Source organism: Lontra canadensis, unplaced genomic scaffold (assembly GCF_010015895.1).
Source record: "Lontra canadensis isolate GAN:19392208 unplaced genomic scaffold, GSC_riverotter_1.0 scaffold14, whole genome shotgun sequence".
In the NCBI taxonomy this organism is placed as follows: domain Eukaryota; kingdom Metazoa; phylum Chordata; class Mammalia; order Carnivora; family Mustelidae; genus Lontra; species Lontra canadensis.
Window position 1 is genome coordinate 23,669,211 of NW_022631008.1, and position 22,622 is coordinate 23,691,832.

A 22,622-nucleotide genomic window follows, 5' to 3' on the forward strand; every position below is an offset into this window, starting at 1 on the left:
GTGGAATCTGCGGAGCTCTTTTATGGAAATGGGGATCCATAGCTTGGAGACACTGCCCGTGCCCTGGAATCCTCTCCAGAGCTTGATTTGTGCTCGCTTTGACCTCATTTTGGCCTCGTGAGCATGAATGAGACGTGTTCTGAGTGAACGAACCCCAGAGAGAGTTTTAATGCCAAGCCTGCTGTTCCACACAGTAACTACCTCGGGAATCTGTGTAAAATAAACTGGCCTTGTTGTTTATGCCTTCGTTTCAGTTTTATCCCTGCTGACCAGCTTCCCTGGGTTCAGACTTCTTAATGGCAAAACCAGTTGAAGTCAAGGTCACCCTTCATATCCGTTGGGAGACCCCTTTCTCCACCAGCCCTTCTGGATTACCGATTTGTGAGCTTTCGTTCCCTTCAGTTTGTCTTCAGAAGGATAGATATGTGAAGTTGTCCAACTCACTGCAAATGGGCTAGTTAGGGCCCATTTAACAGTAATCGTTTAGGGCAGGGGGCCCCAGAGGCCTTTTTTATGGAATTCAAGAATGGTTTTTACACTTTTAAAACACTGTTAAAAGGAAGGAAGGAATGTATGAACAGAGCCCTTAGGTAGCCCACAAAGCCTAAAATATTTACTATCTGACCTTTTACAGAAAAAAAATAGGATGACCCGTGTCCCAGCTTAGGATAATAAGCTGAGAGTTTAATTTTCAGGTGAAAGTAGATTTTAGTAGTACGTTTTAAGGGAAGCACAGATATTATCAACGAAGAGAACAAAGAGAGACCGATTATTCTAATTCTCAAGAAAGTGCTATAAAAAGGAGAAAGCCTAAAAAAATAATAGTATTAGAAGGGACACACACATAATATACGTCATCTAAGGGGCGCCTGGGTGGCTCAGTGGGTTAAAGCCTCTGCTTTCGGCTCGGGTCATGATCCCAGGGTCCTGGGATCGAGCCCCGCATCGGGCTCTCTGCTCAGCAGGGAGCCTGCTTCCTCCTCTCTCTCTGCCTGCCTCTCTGCCTACTTGTGATCTCTGTCTGTCAAATAAATAAATAAAATCTTTAAAAAAAAAAAAAAATATACGTCATCTAAGAAAAGGACATCTGCAGAAATAAACTGGTTTGTAGACTCCCAGGAACAGTTTCCTAGCACTAGAAGAGTCCGCTCAAGTAGAGACCCATGAGATGGTGTCATGGAAAAAAGACTGGCTGTGCCTGGGTCCTTTTATTGCCCTCCAGGAATTCTTGAGAATTCAGGTTAACTGACAATGAAGGGAAACTTCTGTGGCCCAAAGCAGGGGGATGTCTGGGCCCATGAGTATGGAGGCCTTAACACCTTGAATTTCAGAAGGCTCCAAAAAACTGATCTTTATTTGAAAGCTTAAGTAAGCTCTCAGGAAGAAAGACTACATAATGTGCAGAGCAACAGAGGGAATGTTTCCGTTTTACCACTTGTTAATTGGGCTTTACTGAGTTACCAGTAAAAACTTTAATTTTAACAGGACTTAGTTATAATTTAGGAGACTAATGTCTTTACTTTTTCTCATTTCCTCTACCTCCATCCCTGTCTCGCTCTCCCTCTCTCTTCCTCCTTCCCACTCTCCTCTTGATTTCTCTTTAGAAAGTTGTAGAAAGACTAAGAAGTCTTGTGTGGTGAGTGGCAGCATGACCTAGGGATGTGTCAGGGGTCCTGGTTTTTAGGCTCAGTCTTGGCATTAGTAAGTCGGGTTACCTTGGTTACAGTTTGACCTCTGTCTCTGGGCTTCCGCTTCCTCATTGGTCAAATGGGGACCAGGGTATAATTGCTTTACCTTGTCATGTGTTCAAAGGAAGGAGAAAATCAAAATGTGTTGTATGAGGTAAGAGGAGCTATTGCTAGCTAGGAAGCAGGAAAAGCCACTTGAAAGGCTTTTTGAAGCTTTTGGTAATTAGGACCTCACCTAGCTGCTTGCAGTGTTCAGGGCCGCACGCCAGACCTCTCTGTTTTAAAAAATCAAACTAAAAAAAAATCTCATGGAGAATGTTGGTTTGGCGGGGGCACATGGCAAACAGCTCTTACAGTTGTCTGCAGTGCGAGGGACTTGGAACACGGTTATGAAATAGCAGAAACAAAAGCAATTCATAAGGATTCACAGAACTCTCGAAACTCACCCATTACTTGACCCAAATGACGGTTGCCTTCTAATGCCACAGTGGCGACGCCACCTCCGGGAAAATTAAAATTGGAAAAGATTAAAGATGTATATGTTTCTAGTGCAGTGGTTCTCAACCAGGGGTGAATTCACGTTGGGCAATGTCTAGAGACCTCTCCCGGGTGTCACAGCCTGTGGAGGGGGGTGGTTAGGGACATCGAGTAGATAGGGACCAGTGATGCCTCTACATGTCCTACAGTGACAGGACACCCCACAACAAAGTTACTGGACCCCAAATGAGTAGAGATGAGGTTGAGACACCCTGCTCTAATGGGACGGCAAGTTTGTTTGTTTTTTTTTAAGTTATGACTACTTTGGTAGAGGCTGATCTAGCCCTTTTATCAGTAATGATGGCTAATTCTTTCAAAGACGTAGCTGCCCTCTAGGAAATATGACGCTAATAGCATTTCTCTGCCAAATAGCATCTGTTGTCTTCCCTGGAAAATTATATAGATGGATGGCTAGGCTATCGTTTCATCATCTTTTTAACATTTCGTAGAGAAAAGTAGACATTTGGGGGATATTTCTTAAGTCACAGTTTATTTGGTTAGTGATGACTGGGAAGATGGAAACATAAGTAGCATTTTCTAAGAAGCTTTGAAAAGAAAGATTGCGGTTGGAGTGCTGGTGTACGTTCCGTGAACCTTCTAACGGTGCAGCCCGTATCCGGCAAGTAAAGTGACACTCGGCTCAAGTTCGGCCTCATCTCGGTCACACACATTTGGCTTGCAGAGAGGTGCCGTCAGATTATCAATGAGCTTACTGACAATCGCCAGGGAGTAGTGTAGGACATTAGAAATTCCATGGAGTGGACTTGTGAGCAGAAAAAGGGCATCTCCCAAAATGCTTTCAGCAGGTCACATAGGAAGCTTGGAGTCACCTGTGGTAGTATTTTCACCTTGGAAATCGCAATCACCAAAAACCAGTACTTATTTTTCCCTTGGAGAGTCATTTCTTTTTTTTTTTTTTTTTTAAGATTTTATTTATTCATTTGACAGAGAGAGATCACAAGCAGGCAGGGAGGCAGGCAGAGAGAGAGGAGGAAGCAGGCCCTCCGTGGAGCAGAGAGCCCGATGCGGGCTTGATCCCAGGACCCTGAGATCATGACCTGAGCCGAAGGCAGAGGCTTTAACCCACTGAGCCACCCAGGCGCCCCTGGAGAGTCATTTCTTAAACATCTAGCAGCACATCACTGGGTGGGACTGCGGAGACACACCCAGAAGTTTTCCACTGGAAGTGCCCAGCACTGTGTGTGAAGCCTCACCCAGCCCCCGCACCAGCCGGCTTGCTCCCCTTGGCTAGTCTTAGGTGCAAAGAGATGCGGTTACTTTTGCCACGCGTTCTTCGTAAATTCTTCTCCTGCACAGGAAAGGCCCCACAACCTGCTGTTCCTTCTGCCGTTGGTAGCTGCTACTCCATAATCGCCCCCTGGAATTTCTCTGAAGGCCCTGAGGTTGGAGGCAGCTTTCCGAAACTGCCGCTTTCCTGTTCCTCTCAAAGACCTGCACGTTGGGTTAAGGGGTTTTTTGTTCGTTTTTGGTTAAGCAGGCGTATCAGAAGCAGGCCAGTGAAAGTAGGAATTTGCAAGGTCATGCAAATGTCCTCGAGGACATGGGCCACACAGGATGCCCTTCTCGATTCTTCCGTAGAGACGTGATCTGTACCCAGTGGGCTTTCTATCTTGGGACTTTATTTTTTCGGAGAGAGTGTGGGGTGGGGGGGGGGGTGGGCAGAGGGAGAAGAGGAGAGAAAGACCCTTAAGCAGACTCCACACCCAGCAAGGAGCCTGGTGTGGGGCTCGATCTCCCGACCCTGAGATCATGATGTGAGCTAAAAAATCAAAGAGTCGAATGCTTAACTGACGGCACCACCCAGGAGACCCTCCTGGGACAGAATATTTTTTTTTCTTTTTTAAAGATTTTATCTTTATTTGACAGAGAGTTCACAAGTAGGCAGAGAGGCAGGAAGAGAGAGAGGGGGAAGCAGGCTCCCCCCCCAGTCCCCCGCAAGCAGAGAGCCCAATCTGGGGCCTGAACCTAGGACCCTGAGATCACAACCCGAGCCAGACGCAGAGGCCAAACACACTGAGCCACCCAGGCGCCCCCTGGGACAGAATTCTTAAAGATGATGAGACCTTCCCCAAGGCAGATAAGTGAAGCCCCCAAAACTGCAGTCAGGGTAGAACAGCAAGTATCTAAAATGGGCCATTTCTGTTTAGAGTTCTGGACTGGGTAATAGTGATTTCCAGAACCCCACTCAGAAGGCTTCCTATTAGATACTTCCTGCCCCTTGCAATGCATAGATTTTTCTTTCGGACGTAGAGGAGAGCCCTTACCTCTTGATTCTGATGCAGAGACGCAAAAGGTGAGGCTAAAATGACAGCAGCCAACTCTCCTTTGAAGCAACACAACCAGCAACAACCCGACGAGAAGACGCCCGTCGCCAGGGGTTTTGCATCGGCCAAGGCACAGGCCCCCTCGTGCCCGCGCTGTGCCTGAGCTGAGGCTTCCCCACATCCACGCCGAGGAGGAGACTTAGGTTTAATACCTGTGTCAGAAGTAGCAGGAACCGAACACCAGGAAGACCAAGGCTATGGAGCTCTGCAGCCGGCATTCACAGCCTCTCAGTGGGAGCGTTTCCAGTCTGGGAGAAGCAGGAGAGTCGGGAAGCTGTGGGCCTGCGGCTGCCTCAGGCCGGAGCCCAGCCCTCCTCCATCTGCCGTGGCCTCAGCTTTTGGCACTGAGCCGAGGAGCCCAGCTTCACAGTCCGCTTATTACCCACATGCAGCTTGGAATTCCATTTCAGGCAAGAGAGGTTAGGTTTGGTGGTGTTTACCACCAGAGCCTTCTCTCCAAGGCCTCCAAACTACCAATTAATGAGTTGAGGACTTGTTAGAGTCATGGAAGAGTGCCCAGAAGATAACTGGCATTACAAATACTTTTGCAGGGCTCCTGGGTGGCTCAGTGGGTTAAGTGCCTGCCTTTGGCTCAGGTCATGATTTTGGGGTCCTGGGATGGAGCCCCGTGTCGGGTTCCCTGCTTGGCGGGAAGCCGGCTTCTCCCTCCCATTCCGCCACTCCCCTCTGCTCGTTCTCGCTCTCAAATAAATAAAAATCTTAAAACAAATATTTTTGCAGAATGAACGCACTTCCTTTAGAGGACGAGATGATTCTTACTGTATTTCTCATTCTGCTCTCTGCACTGAAAGCTTTCTCAAGTCAAACACTGAGGCAGCTCCTGGACAGTCAGCACAACCCCAAGTTAAACGGCAGGAGGCCCCTAGGCAGAAAGATGGAGAAGTTCACTGCATGCAGCCACGTAAGGCGTGGCACCGAAATCCCGAGCACGGACTTCGGAGTCAAGCCAGTCATCATTAGCAGCACCTGGCTCTGCCAGCTGTCTGACCTTGACCAAGTTACTCAACCTCTAGAAGCAGCCCCATCTGTAAAATGGGGGATAGAAACAGGGTTCCTGGGAGGATTAAATGAAATAACGTATGTCAAGTCCCTAAGCCATTAGTGGGCTCAGAAAAAGGGCTTACAAAAACCTGAACTCCCTGTAATTTAAGGACCCATCGTCACTTCTGACTACACAGCTGCCACACTGTAGGAGCTTCTGGAAGGATGAGCTGTGGCATGACACGTTCTCCACCTCTGTCAAGGACACAGTTCACCATCCGGAACACAAACTCCCTTTAGAAGAACAAATGAATTCTTACTCCTTAAAATCAATGAACAGGCTTCCCCCTGTAGAACTAGGCTCTGGCAAAAGCCACGTTTGGCCAGTGCTCCTAGGCCATGCTGCGTAAGCATTTGTAAACCTGTCTTCCTGCTGACCTGAAAAGGTAAGATTTCATTTATTGCTAGTTAAGAAGCAGTTTTATTTGAACACAATGGGAAACCATTTATTCCAGCTGAGATCTATTTCTCATAATTGAAAAAGGGCTAAGCTGTCGGTTTTCTGTGACCTGCACAGCCTACCTTGTGGTCACTGGTGCAGGGGCCCTCAGAGTGTGGCCGTGGACCAGCAGGGCCAGCATCACCTGGAAACTTGGCAGGGATGCAAATTCCTAGGCCCCATCCAGATCCACCTAAGCCTACTCTGGGGATAGGGCCCATTGGTCTGCCTTAACATCCTCTCTGGTGGTCTGACCCTAGTGATGCTGATGGGAGGCTTAACCCAGATCCCCTTCACCGGAACACCCATTCCCTCAAAGCAGAGGGCCCGCTAACCGCTCCTGCTTGCATCGGCCCTTCTGGAGCTCAGCCCTTGGCCCTCTTGCCGGGAGAGCTGCCCTTTTCCAACCTGGGTAAGACCTCTAACAAGGACCAACCAGCCCTTCTGCCTCACCTGGGACTAATTCTGCCAAACAATCCATAGTTCTAGGGCTTTCCAAAATGGGGATGAAGCTGGACAGCAGTGGAGACCCACACCCTAGCTCCTGGCCTTCCCCGGCCTCTGCTGCATCCCTCCTGCCCCTTTTCCTGAGGACAAGCCCACCGCCACTCTCACGGGAACGTCTCAGGTTCTGCCCCAAGGGAATCCAATCCACGGTGGTTCCTCTCACAAACTCTTCCCAGGTGTGCTCACTGGTCCCAGAATAGGGCTCTCCACAGTCGCCGGTGATCTCACACACAAATCTGAAACCAGCACACCTGCATCTGAGATCAGACAAACTGGGGTTTAGAGGGACGTGGGTGGTCAAGGACACCAGTGAATTGCACTTGTTTTTGAATCTGAATCTTGTGTGTGCTATGACTCAGAGGGTGTTCAGCAGCGGGACTGGTGTGCTGTTGCAGAAGCGGGCCCATGGGTTTAAACCCTGACACCGCAATTCGCCAGGTGTGCAAACTTGGGCAAGAAACTTACTTCTGCTTCCTCACCACAACACAAATCATGGTTCCCAAGACACTCGAGTTTTTAGGAGAATTAACGGAGAGTATATGCACCCCTCAGGACCATATCATACCTTTCTTAATAGGCACATTTCTGGAACTTACCTCACGGGTTTTTCTTTTTTTAAGATTTTATTTATTTGACAGATCACAAGTAGGCAGAGAGGCAAGCAGAGAGAGAGGGAGAAGCAGGCTCCCCTCTGAGCAGAGAGCCCGATGCGGGGCTCGATCCCAGGACCCTGAGATCATGACCTGAGCCCAAGGCAGAGGCCTAACCCACTGAGCCACCCAGGCGCCCCCCTAGTGGGGTTTTTGAGACCATCATTAAGGTTGGGCTCTCAGCAGCGTGGACGGCACGTGTATGTACTTGGTGAATGTGAGGGGCCGTCACAGCGAGTAGGGAAGGAGTGTTTGTCTCGCCTTTCTCACCACTGGCCGCAGGGGATGGTGGGGGACAGTTATGTTTGTTTAGAAGCGTCCCCAAAGAGGCCATTGCCTGTCACCATTCCAGTGATCATAATTAACTTCGTGTGTGGTTCTTATCTCCGAGAACTAGATTTTATAAGTAAGCTCACAGATACTGAAATTCTGTGACTTCTCTTTTGGGCAGAAAACAAACATACCCACAGCCAGAATGCAAAGAATTTAGTCTTCCTTCAAGTCTTGCTTAAACTTGTTACTCCAGCCCCCAACTGGCCCTAACCTGCTGACAGAGGCTCACACACACACACGTGTCAGGATTCACAGCAGAGTCCCTGGGAAAAGTATCCCAATCACCAGCCACAAGTTTCTATCTTCGTGACCCTCGGCCAAAAACAACGTTCCTCTGACAGCTTGAGATGGTATTTTTACTATGAATATGAAATAATTTATAATTAGCCGAAGAGAAGAGGTAAGAAAAAACACGTAAACACTTGTTATCACTTAATAATATGTTACCTTTGAGTAACTAAATCCCATTTACTCCAAAGTGAGAGGATAAAAAAGGCGGGGGCGGGGGTTGAAAGTGGGGGTGCAGGCTTGGTCCTTGGTCGCAGGGCTGGGCTGGCACCTGACCAGTAAAGGTATGAAAAGGTCACATGCGCCTCTCACTGTGTGGCCAGGAAGTGGTTCGTGTAGAAAAGGATTAGGATTTATTTGTCGATTTCTGTCAGCTGCAGCCAACTGAAATCCTGTGAACTGTGCCACGGTCACCCTGGGGTGTAGAAGCTTGAGAGGCTGAGACACCCCCTACCCCCCTCTCACCCCCCCACCCCCATTTCTGTCCTCCCCTGGGAGGGGTTGGGGAGACCTCACAGAAAGACGGAAAGACTAGACCAACACAGGCTCTGAGCGACCTGGGCCCTAAGAAAACAAGATGTTACAAAGACCGTATTTTTTCTATTTTTATAACATTTTATATAACTCATAAAACAGTGCTTGTATAAAAATTCACACAAAGTTTGCTAGAGAGCATACAATTTCCAAAAATGTCCTGGGTTTTTGTTACATTCAGTTTTCTAAGGACGCACTCAAATCAATGGTAAAATGCAGACATTATGCGGTATTTCATTATCTTTGGTAAAACTATTCTCGTTATTTTGTCTCCTCACAGTATTAACTCTGATATCCACTTTGTGCAGGGTCTGCTTTCACTAGGATGTCAGAAAAACATTAAGGCTGGATCTACAAGAGGCAAGTATTTCCAAATGGCATGAACGGCCCCTGGGCCCCCACCTCCACTCCGCGCTCCTACCCACACAGCCAGGCAGGGTGCGAGATCTCAGTGACCTCCCATGAGGGGTCTCGAGACCCCACTGCAATTGGACAAGAATCCAACATTGCGGGGAGGGGGAGGTGGAAACCGAGGCCATCTCTGTAGGAACCCAAGTGGCCATGCTGTGGTGTGGGCAGGCCAGTCACTCTTACCATTTAAACAGCGAATTCTTTCACTGCTAAGTAGATCCCATAGGTTGGTGGATGATTGCTGCAGATGTGGTAACCCCTCCAACCCAAACATAAAAATAAAGGAAGATCTGGGGCCAACACCAAAGGGGGAGGGGCACACTATCGCCCATGACACTAGACACGACTTTATTCCCTGTCAAATGTTTGTGGTCATGTAGACACAGCCCAAGTGGACTGAAGCAGGATTAGAACACTTAGTACATTCATGACTACCTTCATACATTCTTTTAAACTTACTAACAGAGAGAACGAGGGACACTACCAGCTACTGTGACTTGCTATTTTCCTTAACATCAGAATGTGTCTGTGCTAATTCTTTAGTCCTCCAGATACAAGGGGGAAAAAACAAAAACAAGTAAAAAAAAAGAAAGAAGAATTTGGAACGGGGAGGGGGAAGGGATTTACCAACACATTTTATGGAAAATATTAAATTTTGAAAAAGTAAGTATTTTGTACTTCTATTGCTTCATGTAAAAAACTGCCCTGGGGCCCGCCGGTATGGCCAGAGAACTGAGGCGGCCATACAGACAGACGCAGGACATGCAGGTGTTTCCTGATGAGACAGTCCGGAGGGACAGTAAACAACTCTCAGAGTGTGTCCACCTCTCTTCACTAAAAGGGACGCTAAGATTTGGGGGTGGGGTGGTGGGGGTCGGTGGGGGGAGGCCCCACGCAGGAAAGGTATTAAGGAAACCATCAAAATGCAGTTTCCAAAAACTGAACATGCTCTAGGTTGTGAAGAAACACATCTCATCCCTAGAACTTGATTTTTCTAACATGGGGAGACAGGACTTATTATTAATAAAATGATTGTGCTTCTGAAGTTGTAGGGTCGTAGTCCACCCTCTAGAAAGCAGGGCAATTTTCACATGGCTTGGAATCCTCTTGGACACATCCTAGAGACCAGGTCAAATTCCATGGCACTCTCCAACCAACAGGGCTGGCAGGCGAGAGTGCCACTGCCATCTTTGGGTAGGCCGTGCGAATGGGCACGTACATGCGTGTGTGTGTTGGAGAGACTAAGGCATAGAGAAAGGCCCAAGTGAGGGGGAAAAAGTGAGTTTCCTGGCTGCTCTAGTCCCTTCTTTCCAGGCACAAAGAGGCTGAGCTCATTGCTCATGTAGGTCCCCTTCATCCCACTTAAGTTTTTTAGATAGAAGAAATGTGTGTGCACATGTGGGTGGGTGTGGGTGTATGTGAGAGTCATTAAGTCCCTGTGCATTTCTAAATTTCAATAATTTGGGTCTGCAGTTTCAACAGAAATAATCTGTAAATGGCATTTAAAAAACAAATTTACTTAAAAGTCAGACTGGCAACTTTACATTGCTCAAAATCCTGTCATTTAAAAAAAAAAAAAAAGCCCTCTGGGTACAGGCAAAATTATGTCCTATAGCCACCAGAACTAAAGTCCTTATCAGTTGTATAGAGAAAATTCACAGATTGTTTCTATTATTTCTGCATCTTAAGGTAGCAAACATTAAGCCACTAGATTATTAACTCTGCAACGTTCTACAGGGGTTTTGGGACCACCCTGCGTGATTCAGTTCATTTTCCAAATTTCTGGTATAATGTACTTGATTTGGGTGACACCGTTTCCCTTCCCTCTTAGGGCTTTGGACCCCAAAGTCAGGTGGGTAAAAGAATATTGTTTTTCAGGACTTTACCTCTGGGGAATTTCCTGATTGATGTCCCGGAGAATTTGCCACTGGCCTGGAGCAGTGTGACCTTCCCAACCAGTGAAGAAAGAAGATATGTCTTACTCTGAGGCCAGGGGACTGGCCAGAGACATAGGGTAGCAGAGCTTCTGGGGTTCTGAGGCGACAGAACTGGATTCTGGGAGGGGACGGGGGAGCCCCATTTGAACGACCTGTAACCTTCCAATGCCAGGTATCCCCAAGAGGGCCTGAGGCCTGGGCTTGCCCTGAGGAACAAGGATGCGCTATTGACAGGAGGGGCTAGCACTGAGGTGTGGGGAAGCCACCAGACAGCTCGCAAAACCCGGGTGTTGCACAAAAACACACACGGAAAGTAAACAGCTTTGGTGAGCCCAGAGGGGGCCCATCCTTAAATCAAACAAGAAGCCAAATATTCACACACACTCTTTTCCAAGGAAATGTGTCTGCCCCTCCAAAGAGCATCCTTGTGGAGAGAGGGAAGGGGGCAGTGGAAGGACACAGCTCAAAATGACATTGCGTACGTGTTTCCACGTCTACCTACATTCATATCATCATCATCATCCAGTGTTCTCGTCTACAGAGAGCGGGCACAGCATTCTACCAACACGGCCACGGGGAACAGGCCAGGTCGCGAGGGCAGGCCCCCTCCTCAGCACCACAGCGGAAGGGAGGGTGCAACCACCATGGGAAAGGAGGTCACACTTCTCCATCCCCTCGACTGCCATCCGAGGGGCATCTTGATTCTTCCAAAGTCATATGTAAAAGACAAGGTCAGTAAAATTGGTCTCTATGCCACCTGAAGCTATTATTAGCCATCATGCAGGAACGTGGCATTTCTAAAAATTTCATAAATCTGAAACCATCTTTAAAAAAAATCCCAGCAACTGAAGGCATCTTACAGTACTTCGTCTCAAATATTTAAAAGACAGTTTTTTTTTTTAAGTAAAATGGCCCCCAAAGAGCCCAATGATTTTTTTTTTTTCTTAAAAAGGGTTTCTCTTTAATTAAAAAAATGGATAAAAATGGAAGATGTAAAATGTGGGAAGAGGAACAAGAGAGGCGCTGACTATGCATTTGAAATTGCAGGGGGTGGGGCGGTGGATGGAGAGACACGGCCAAGAAGAGAAGGGCCGGCTCCCGAGGCCTCTCCGCTCTCCCGGACTCCGGCCGCACCCTGGGGACACGGGATTGAAAATCGCCAGGAGGAGAGACGCACGCGAAGCTTCTGTCCCTCCTGCGGCTGCGCGGTGTCCACGTGTGCAAACCGAGCGAGCCCCTCCCCGCCACCGTAAGGTGCGCGTCTGCGGACGCCCCTGGCGCGCTCCGAGAGCACGCGCAGTCCCAGGGGGCGCCCAGCCGTCACTTCTCCACCTTCTTGGCCTTCTTCAGAATGTCGCATTTCTTCCTGTTGGGGCGGCGGCACCGCTCGTCGATGCTCGGGATGCACTCGTAGTGCCACACCTCCTCCATCTTCTCCACCGGGTACACGGCCTCCACGTAGTGGCGGATGAGCCGCAGCCGCGTGGGGTCCAGCTGCTTCTTGTTGCAGGCGCCGGAGTGGTTGTACTGCAGCCGGAGGTTCTCGGCCGTGAAGAGTTCCGGGAAGAGCCTGACCAGGAGCCGCGCGGCGAAGTTGCCCACCGACAGGCTCTGCTGCACGATCTCGCGCACCTCCTTGTCCGACAGCAGGTACGGCGGAGGCACTGGGAAGTCGGGTGAGGGGACCACCAGCTCGTCCAGGGGGATCTTGCAGAAGTCCTTGCTGCTCCTTTCGGGGGGCAGCGGGGGCCCCTCGAACTCCTCTCGGAACCGCTCGGGGTTGATGGCGTAGCTCGTCAGGTCCCTGCACTCGGGGCCCGGCACGTGCACCTTGCGCTGCTGCTGGTAGGAGCGCCGCTGCTCCGTGTCGCGGCGGCGGCAGCGCTCGTCCAGCTTGCCCACGAACTCCAGCGTCCAGACGCGGTCGTTCTTGGCACGCGGGTAGAGCAGCTGCACGTAGTGGCGGATGAGCTTGATGCGGGACGGGTCCAGCTGCTTCTTGCCCAGGGAGCCGCTGCAGTTGTACTGCTTGCGCAGGTTCTCGTGCGTGAAGAGCTCGGGGAAGAGGTGCACCAGCAGGCGCGAGGCAAAGTTGCCGATGGACAGGCTGCTCTCATAGATGCTGCGCAGCTGCTCCTTGCTGAGCAGGCAGTCGGCTCCCGGCACCTCGAAGTCGGGCTGCGGGATCTCCAGCTTGTCGAAGTCGATGGGCACCAGCCAGATCTTCTTGGACCGCCGGCCCGGCCGCTCGCCCTCAAAGCTGTCTTCCACCTTGACCACGGAGATGTCGTCGGGCAGGCTGGAGGAGTCGTAGCAGTCGTCGCGCGCTGGCTCGCCCTCGCTGCCCCCATCCAGCGCCAGGCCCTCGAGCTCATCATTGAGGCGCTGGGCGCACTGCTGCAGCCAGGCCTCCTCCTCCTGCACGTCGGGGAAGTAGATCTCCGTGTAGTTGCGGATGATCCGCAGCCGCTGCGGGTCCAGCTCCTGCTTGCCGCCGTCCCCGTAGCAGCTGTACTGCTCGCCCAGCTTCCGGTGGTCGAAGAGCTCCGGGAAGAGCCGGTGCAGGAGGAAGACGGCGAACTCGCCAGGGGACGAGGCTTCGTCCAGGAACTCGGTGAGGTCCTGCGTGTCCACCACGTGGTCTGAGGCGATGGTGCTGCTCCGGTCCAGGGACAGGGCCTCCTCCTGGTCCTTGTTGTCCAGGAAGTGGCTGGCATCTACCTGCTCCGCCTCGAAGAAGCTGGCCACCTGGCCGCTGGGCTGGCTGTCCTCCATCTCCCGCTGGGCCCAGAAGCGGCTAAAGAAGTCGTTCAGCTGGGGAAGACACTCGGCCTGCCACACGGCCGTGTCCCTCACGGACGGGTAGTAGACCTCCACGTAGTCGCGGATAAGCTGCAGGTGCAGAGACTCCAGCTTGCGCTTGGCCGCAAAGCCACAGGCGCTGCAGCCGCGGGAGAAGTCCACGTCGCTGAAGAGCTCGGGGAAGAGTTGCACCAGCAAGCGGCAGGCCAGGTCGCCGCCCGACAGGCTCTGGTCCACGATCTGCTTGAGCTCCGCCGCGGTGAGCTGGTACTCGGGGGGCGGCTGGAACTTGGCCACCAGCTCAGTGGGGCTCACCTGCTTCTTGATGCGGCTCACCTCCAGGGAGAGCAGGTCCACCTTGCTGTGCAGCTGGGACATGTTGGAAGAGAGCGTGTTGAGCATATAGAACATCTTCTGGATCAGAAAGTAGATGTTGGGGTCCCCGTCGGTGGTGGCCGCCACGGTGCCGGCGCAGTCCCGCTTCTGCGGCTCGTTCAGGAGCCGCAGGGGCGAGGGGCTGTTGCTGGAGTTGGCCTTGTCAAAGAGCTCGTACGTGCCCAGCAAGTCGCCAGCGGGAGGGTTCTTCTTCTCCATGATCTTGTGCGAGATGCCGTACAAGGGCTTCTTGTAGGACGGGGCGCTCATGTCGCCGCAGGGCTCCTCCTCACCAGGCCATGCGGAGCCCAAGTTCTTGCCCCTGCCGGCCTGCTCCCCGTTGCCCTGGCAGGGTGAGCTGTTCTCACGGTTCCGCATGCCTGCGAGGAGGGCCTGGAAAACAGACAGCGTGTTAGGCTCTGATTTACTACACGATGCGTGGGTCCGAGGCACACAGGGGTGCCGAGGTCCCCCCCTCAGACGTGCGTGAGGAACCACTTCCCTCGCCCCGGCTCACCCTGCCGGGCCAGGAACGCACAGCTGACACAGCCTTACATGCCCGTCCTGAGCGGCTCCCTCTTCCTAGTCCCTGATGGAGGCTCTGGCTGGGGGCTCCCACTTCCTGCAGGACACTGCTGCCGCGCCTCCTGCACACAGGGCCGGCTGGGCAACGGCCCTGCCGGGGACTCCAGAGTGACCACCAGGGCAAGAGGAGCCCCCAGGGCGGGGGTCCGGCACCTCACTGACCTGGGCCTCCGGGGGCTCTCCCACAGGGGATCGGGACTCCTGCCCACAGCCGCTCAGGAAGACAGTGGTGTGTCTGCTGGTCTGCAGCCTCGAGGACAGCAGACAGGCCCTGAGGTGAGACATGGGGAGCACAGAACGGGGGTCTGCGGCAACTCTACCGCTGCCCAGCGTGACCTCTTATCTCAGGCTGCGAAAGGGCTGGCCCAGAACGTCCCAGAGCTCATGCAGCTGTGGGCTGCACAGGGTGACGGGGTCCCCAGGTTTCTGAGTTGCCACCTCCTGCTGGCCCCGCAGCCATTCTCAAAGAGCTACAGGAGACAAGCCCCAGTGTCTTAAGGCAGCCACTGCACGGAATGCATTCACGCCTCTCCTACACACCTACAAAGCTACCTGCCATGTACCCTCCGCCTTGCTCCACAAAGGGCGGTGAGAGAATTAAGCTCTACCACACTCATTTCAGGGACTATCTCCTCAGCTCACCCAAGGAATGGCATGCACACTGTGCAAGTCCACTCTGCTGGACTCCTCCCCCCCAGGGCAAGCTCGAGATCCCCTTTAAAGACCCCAAAGCTTGAGTCCCAGCTCCACCACCAGATAGCCATCAACCCTGGCCAACTGAGAACCCAAAGTTCTCACTGCTTTCACCAGTGGTTTCCCCTGTTGCCAGGCCCTGAACGTTTTATGTATATAAGGACGAGAAATTTGTAACCCAGGCTCAAAGGAAACCCAATGGAAAAAAAATCATCTGTTCAGCAGATGATGCTGGAACAACTGGATACACACACAGAACCACAAAACCCCAATGCCCATCCTCTGTGTGCCATGTAAAGCAATGAACTCAAAATGCATTGTGGGGGCACCTGGGTGGCTCAGTCGTTGGGTGTCTGTCTGCCTTCGGCTCAGGTCATGATCTCAGGGTCCTGGGATCGAGCCCCGAATTGGGCTCTCTGCTCAGCAGGGAGCCTGCTTCCCCCTCTCTCTCTGCCTGCCTCTCTGCCTACTTGTGATCTTTCTCTCTGTGTCAAATAAATAAATAAAATATTTTTAAAAAAGAAAAAAAAATGCATTGTGGATGTGAATATAAAACCTAACTTAAAAAAAAAAAAACCTAACTTAAATTTTAACACTTCTAGAAGAAAACTAAGAGAAATCCCTTATGACCTTGGTTTAGGCAAACATTTCTTAGTTATGACACCACAATATAAACCATAAGAGAAAAAAATGGACAGGGGCACCTGGGTGGATCAGCCGGTTAAGCGTCCGCCTTCCACCCAGGTCATGATCCCAGGGTCCTCAGAGCGAGTCCCGCATCCAGGTCCCTGCTCCTCCCCCTCCCTCTGCCTGCCGCTCCCCCCGCCCCCCGTGCTCTCTCACTCTTGCTATCTACCTCTGTCAAAATAAATAAGTATATAAAGAGGAGATGCTTATTAGTACCACTTATTAGCCACTGGGGGATACCTTGCCATCCCTACCAGAGTGCGTACAAGCAAAAAGATGATACCCAGTGCTGGAGATGTGAAGGCATCAAAACTCGCACACACTGCTGGTGGGGCTATGGAATGGTGTAACCACTCTGGAAAACAGCTGGTAGTTTCTTAAAAAGATACATATACACGGACTGTATAATCCTGGTATTCCAAGCTTAGATATTTATCTACAAGCAAATTGAAAGCACATGATCCTACAAAGACTTACATACCAATGCTCACAGGAGCCCCATCTGTAAATGGCCAAAACTGGAAACAACCCAAAATGTTATCAGCAAGTATACAAACTGTCCTATATGCATACAATGGAGTATTACTCAGCAACAGAACTGATACACACAGTACTCACGATGAGTCTAAAATAATTATGCTAGAAGAAGCCAAACAAAAGAGGCCCTACTGTAGGATTCCACTCACAGAAAATTCTAGAAAATACAAACATCGATAGGGTAGGGACCTGAGGGTGCAGGAAAGACGCAAAGGGGCACATGCAAACTTTATGGTAGTTGGTGATTCGTGTTATCTTGATCGTGGTGACGCCCTCCCTGATATACACAGATGTCAGAGCTTCTCAAATATTGTGCCATTTCTTTCATCTCAGTCCCAACTTCATAAGGCTGGTTTTTACAAATGTTAAACTTGACCCAAGCCCTTCCTGGAATGTAGTTTTGAGGGTTTAATTAAGCAGAAAAGCTAACTGGTAAGCATGGGTGGGCGTCAGGGGAACGAACACACAGGGCTGAAGCACAAAGTATTTGCTTTTACTGACAGGTGTGTGCCCCAGGCAACTGCAGAATCGGGAGGAACAATGCGCATCCTTGAGATACTTCCACACCCGCGGAGAATACGGTTGGTGTAAGGTGGCCAAGGCTAGTGCTTCTGAAACTCCAATCTATGTATGAATCACCTGGGATCTTGTTAGAATGCAGATTCTGGTCCCTGGGCCACATTTCCTTTCTTTTCTTTTAACTTAGTTTCTTTCATTCATTGATTCATTTATTTTAGTAATCTCAACAACCAATGTGCGGCTCGAACTCACAACCCTGAGATCAAGAGCTGCATACTCTTCTGACTGAGCCAGCCTGGCACCCCCGGGCCTGCCGTTCTAACAAGCTCCCAGGTGCTGTGGGTCCTGAGTGGCCAAGGCCTGGAAGACAGCACCTGCTCTCAAAGTTTGCCTCATCTCAACCTGCCTCAGGCAGATTCAATGTCACCTGTAAGTCTTCAGATAATGAATGCCGGCACAAAACAGTGTATGACGTGTTTTTCTATTGTAGCCTAAAAAGGGCAGGGAGAAAAGACAAGCTCAAGAGGCCAGATTTATGAGGGCAGGTGCGTAATACATGGGTTCAGGTGAAAACAGAGCATGAGGCCACATAAACATACAAGACTTTGATCTTTTTCAACCACCCACATGTTATATTTCATTTTATATTCTAAATTAATGAATTACTTCCTGGACCCTCTCTTTTAAATAATGGAAAAATCTGACTCACACAGAGGGAGGTTAATTTTTCTCCTGCCTCTCAGTTGATAAGAACCATGCGTAAGAATAGCTACTTTACTCCCTAAGTACCTGAAGGTACTTTTTAACGATCCCATGGAGCTGGCCAATACTTTCCTCAGGGTTTGTTTGTATAAGCTGATGACTGTTGAGAGGCGGCACCTGGCCCTCCTCCCCTGCTCCTCCTCCCAGGCACTAGCTTCTCAAGGACGGAGGACCAGGGGCCGGCTGACCTGGGAGGAGCCTAGCACAGATGGCCTGCCACTAGACCCTCCCCCTCCTGGGGTCTCCTCACCCGGCCCCGTCCTCATCACGCTGCAGGATTGCTCCCATGATGGGACCAGGTCATTCCTGAGTCTAGTCCCACCCAGGACCTTGCACAGTGCCTGGGACACAGACATGCTCAATGAACGTGTGTCCGCTAGACTCATGGATGGCTAAAGCAGGGCACGGCGTTTGGCCATTCTCAAACCTATGCATGAGAAAGAGGAGCGGCTCAGACAGGGCACCAACTTTATGAATAACATGTCTGTTGAGAGGTATAAAAGCATGGGTAAGATCTTAGCTCAGCCTGTCTTCTGTGACCTTGGCCAAATCAAATGGTTTTTCATGCTTCGGCTTCTAGAAACTCAGGGATAAATAATGGTAGGTCTCACAGGGTAGTTATGAAGACTTAATGAGATAATGTGCAGAAAGCACTGAGCCCTGTCTGAATCATAGTAAGTGCTTAATAAATACTCACTGTTAGAATATAATTATTATTACTATTCCCAAGCCAGTGCAGAGGTAATACAGGGGGGGCCTTTTATTAAACTAGCTGTAAAGATGACTCTCAGCCTGTAAACAAATGGAGGACCTCCCTGCACTGCCTCAGGGTAAGTCACTCCCAGAAGGCACTTCGAGGTCAGTTTTGCCCTCATGGCTGGGGGCAGGGGAGGGGTATGGGACAACCCCGCTGAAGGTGTGGTTTTAAGCTCTTTATGGTTCTTTTGTTCTGCTACCAGACAGAAAGCAGAGGATTATGAAGGGAGGGAGGCTCACACACGCCCACAACACACACCTCAGAAACTTGAGAAAAGAGGGGATGGAGATGAAAATCTTTATCCCAACATGGTCTGGAACTATGGATCGTGACCCATTAGTAAATGATGAAGTTGATTTGGTGAGTCATAACCAGCATAAGAAGAAAGAAAGAAGGGAAGGCAGAAGAAGGAAAAAAGGCAGGGAGAAGGGGAAAAAGAACAGAAAATAGCAGGGTGCACTGCTATGGCAAGTAAGCTTGGGAAAGTTCTGTTTCTCTGTGCATACAAATCCATACATGTGAGCTGTAGTTCTAACTGTTATAACTGTTATAAGTTATTATAACTACAGCTGTGGGTCACTGCTGAAAAGCACTGCTGTAGGGGGCACCTGGGTGGCTCAGTCGGTTAAGCTTCTGCCTTTAGCTCAGGTCATGGGCCCCGGGACCTGGGATCAAGCCCTGCATCAGGCTCCCTGCTCAGTGGGGCGCCTGCTGCCCCCCAACTCATGCGTGCTCTAATAGATAAGTAAAATCTTAAAAGCACTGCCCTAATTCCAAGTGTCTTACTTGCTAATTCCTATAGGCTGTAAATTAAATTTTAGCAACTTATTCACCATTAAGTTCAATTACACCGAAATAATTTTGCATGTCCTGTGGATCATGAGATTACCATGACGTTCTATATTTTCATTTCTCAAATATGGAGGAATTTGAGTTTCTAATGGCAGTCATTAAAAAAGTGATAAATACATTGGGAGTTATTTTAGAACAAGGGTCTTTGCTTTACAAGTGATCCCACTAATACATCATAAAGTAAGATTCTGTGCAGAGGTCACTAGAAACTCACATGCATTGCAGCAAAAGTACCACGTTCTAGAGAGCGGGGTGCCCTCATTAACACCCGGTATGGAGCGTAAGTCCAGGGAACGTTTTCTGGTTCAACTGTCTCAACACCAGTAACGAAGAGAAGTCACTGTGCTCCCCCACATTTCTCCGGCAGGCGGAACGCCAGGGTATATCAGAACTGGAAATCCCCTCTATAACTCTCACTGTTCAGGATCATTAATAAAAATATTTCAGTTTCTACTAAGCACATTAGAAACACTGCCATCAAATAGAAACGGTTTTGGCTAACCTGCTGGAAGAAAAAATTAAGTTCGAGTCCCAGTAGAGGGCAACATTCCTCACTCCCAGAGACCTTAGATACACCATGCAACACAAAACACAACACGAGCCCCAAAGAGAAGGTTCTTAGATAGCCCCACACTGGTGTCCTGTCAACTCAGTGTTCCAGTTAATTCCACAAACACTGCCAAGGCGACAACGAGCTGGCTGCCTTTGCTGCTGCTGATAAAAATCTCTGCTCAGCTGTCTAGGAGTATCAAGAAATCTTTAAATCTGTGCTACTTGGCACAGGGTTGTCTGGCTGACGCCGTTCCCAGTTCTCTGAGGCTCATCTTCCAGCCATATGGGAACTCTGCCGCAGGGCTCCAGCTCGCCAGTGCCAGCCTCTGTCCTGGACTCGGTCGAGGCATTTCAGATCCCCGCTAGCACCCTCAGACTCAAGAGGGAATGCCCACACCTCTCGCTGGGGGACAGGAACACAAAGAGGCTGATGTTGGGCTGATGTGAGGATAAGGCGACCATGGAGGGCAGATTCCACAGGTCTGTGCCCAGCTGCGTCTCAGGGACGGGGTCTCCATGGAGACACTTCAAGCATTAAACACCTTCTCTGGGGCTCCAAATCCAAGCAGTCCCGGGAGGCAGGTTGGCCAATGACGAGTGGCTAACTGGGGCCCAGAAGAGTTAGCAGACTAGAGCATCCACGGAGCAGCCCGCCTTCCAGAGGGAGAGAAGGTGGAGAATTCGTGCGGCCTCTAGGCCAGACCCTAGGAGTTGGCTCCCAGGGGGATCCCACATCAGTGATCAAGCCAGAAGCAGCGCTTACCTTCTTCATTCTCAACAGAATGTTTCTCTCCATCATCACCATCATCCCATGACCAGCTACGGTTAGCAACAAGGTCTGGAAGAGCTCTCCGCCGCCACGTAGACCCAGGGAGCGAACAGGATGGGATGCCTGACATCTGGCAGGCTCTGGGGACCCAGGGAAGGAGCTAGATCGTCCCCCCGACCTCATGGTTTCTACCCCTTGGGTCATCCTTTCGCTGTTCCTGGATGTAGAAACTGCTGTGGGGCCTGAAGGAGTAAGCTGGGAGACAGAGCAATTACACTGGAGAAGACTCGAACTGCCGGGGCAGGACATCTTCAAAGACCTCTCCGCATCTTACACCCCCGCAGCCCTCAGGGCCCCCGGTGGGTAACTGCACAGCCTCACACGGAGCAGGCTTGGGAGCACCACCTTCCCCGAGCCTCGTTACAGTGGGAATGGCACAGTACCTATCCGCTGCGGCTGCGACAGAAATTACTGTGACTCTCCAGCTGGTACCACAGCCACGGCCACTGAGGAGGTGTTCAGACTGTTTGCACCGCATGAGGGAGATGACATTCCCATTCTCCAGTTGGAAAAACAAAACACAGTGACACTTTAGAATTAAAAAACAAACAAAGAAGCGAAGAGCCCCAGGAGAACAAGGCTAACTCCTGCCTGGCACACGGGTCTTGAAAGTCGCCCCCAATTCCGCGAATAAAAAGATGATTACCAATAAAAATGCTGGCTACTCACCTCCCACATCTGCTGTATTTGGCTATGAAGCCCTTTCCAGTGGAGGTGCCAAATAAGTCTTTATACAGCCTTTTGTTAGGTTTTCTGAGGGAGGCTCTGTGTGTCTTCTAAGTACTGTACTCAGTGTCACCATGAACACGTATCGTCAGCACTGAAAGGAGCTGGAACCTGACGTACCTTTGCCATCATGCCTACCACGCAAATCCCACCCCCACCCTTCATCCTCCTCCCCCGTCTTCGGGCTTGGGGGAGAAGAGACAAGGCGGTCTAGGCTCCGGCTTGGATGGTTTTCAGAATTAAGGACATTCGGCCCGGGGTGTCCTAAAGGGTGTTGGATGGTCTCCCTCGGCAATGCCATGCCCTTTTCGTTCTGATGCACTCGGAAGGAGGCAGGAGAAATGCTGAACTTGAAGGGTGGGAAATGGAGATGGGGGCTGCCAGGTGGTTCTGAGGGCTGATTCGGGGCAGGCCCTGGGCTGGGCTCCCTCACACACAAGAAACTCATGAGAGGAGCAGAATTCGCGCTCATCACCACAGAGGAACTTGAGAGTCTGGGAGGTCACGGAATTGGCCCAGGGCCCCGTGGTGAACTCTCCGCATCTGACTCCCAGGTTAACGATTTCCTCCTCCTCCGGGCTGGATCAGAGACAGAGACGGTGGGGCTCGCCTCCCCAGATGCAGGGAGTGAGGGATCCAGTCCCTTGCAATACTCTGCACCAGGAACAAGGCTGCCCCCTGGCATCCTGGTGCTTTAACTTCTATGCGGAAGGGACTCATCTGTCTGGTGGGAGCTGTTAACTCTCTTGTCACTGGTTTGTCATTTGGACTGAATAAGGAATGGTGCCCTTTGTCAAGTCGACACTGCTCATGAACTTCCTTTCCACTTTTTTGGATGATCGCTTGTTTCGGCCTCCTGGCTCCTCTTGTCTCACTCTGGTAAAAAAAAGCTGCATATGTGGTCGTCCCACCTCCCCTCCCCCGTCCTCCCACCCCCATTCTCACCCTTGCTGCCTTATCTGTTAAGAAGGATCAGAAAAAATTCAGGGGGAGGGGCGCCTGGGTGGCTCAGTGGGTTAAAGCCTCTGTCTTCAGCTCAGGTCATGATCCCAGGGTCTTGGGATCGAGCCCCTCTCTGCTCGGCAGGGAGCCTGCTTCCCTCTCTCTCTCTCTCTACCTGCCTCTCTGCCTACTTGTGATCTCTGTCTGTCAAATAAAAAAATAAAATAAAATAAAATAAAATTCAGGGGGAGAAGGATAAAGGGCTACTCACTA

General features: G+C 50.6%; 1 protein-coding gene across 1 annotated transcript in view; it reads right to left on the reverse strand.

Annotated features, from left to right (window-relative positions):
• Positions 1-11,893: 11,893 nt before the first annotated feature.
• Positions 11,894-22,622, reverse strand: part of BEND3 (BEN domain containing 3) — a 29,355-nt gene continuing 18,626 nt past the window's right edge. Inside the window, exon 4 of the mRNA XM_032858247.1 lies at positions 11,894-14,301. Coding sequence (XP_032714138.1) covers positions 12,052-14,301 — 2,250 coding nt within the window. The 3' untranslated portion in view covers positions 11,894-12,051. The remainder of the gene's footprint in view (positions 14,302-22,622) is intronic.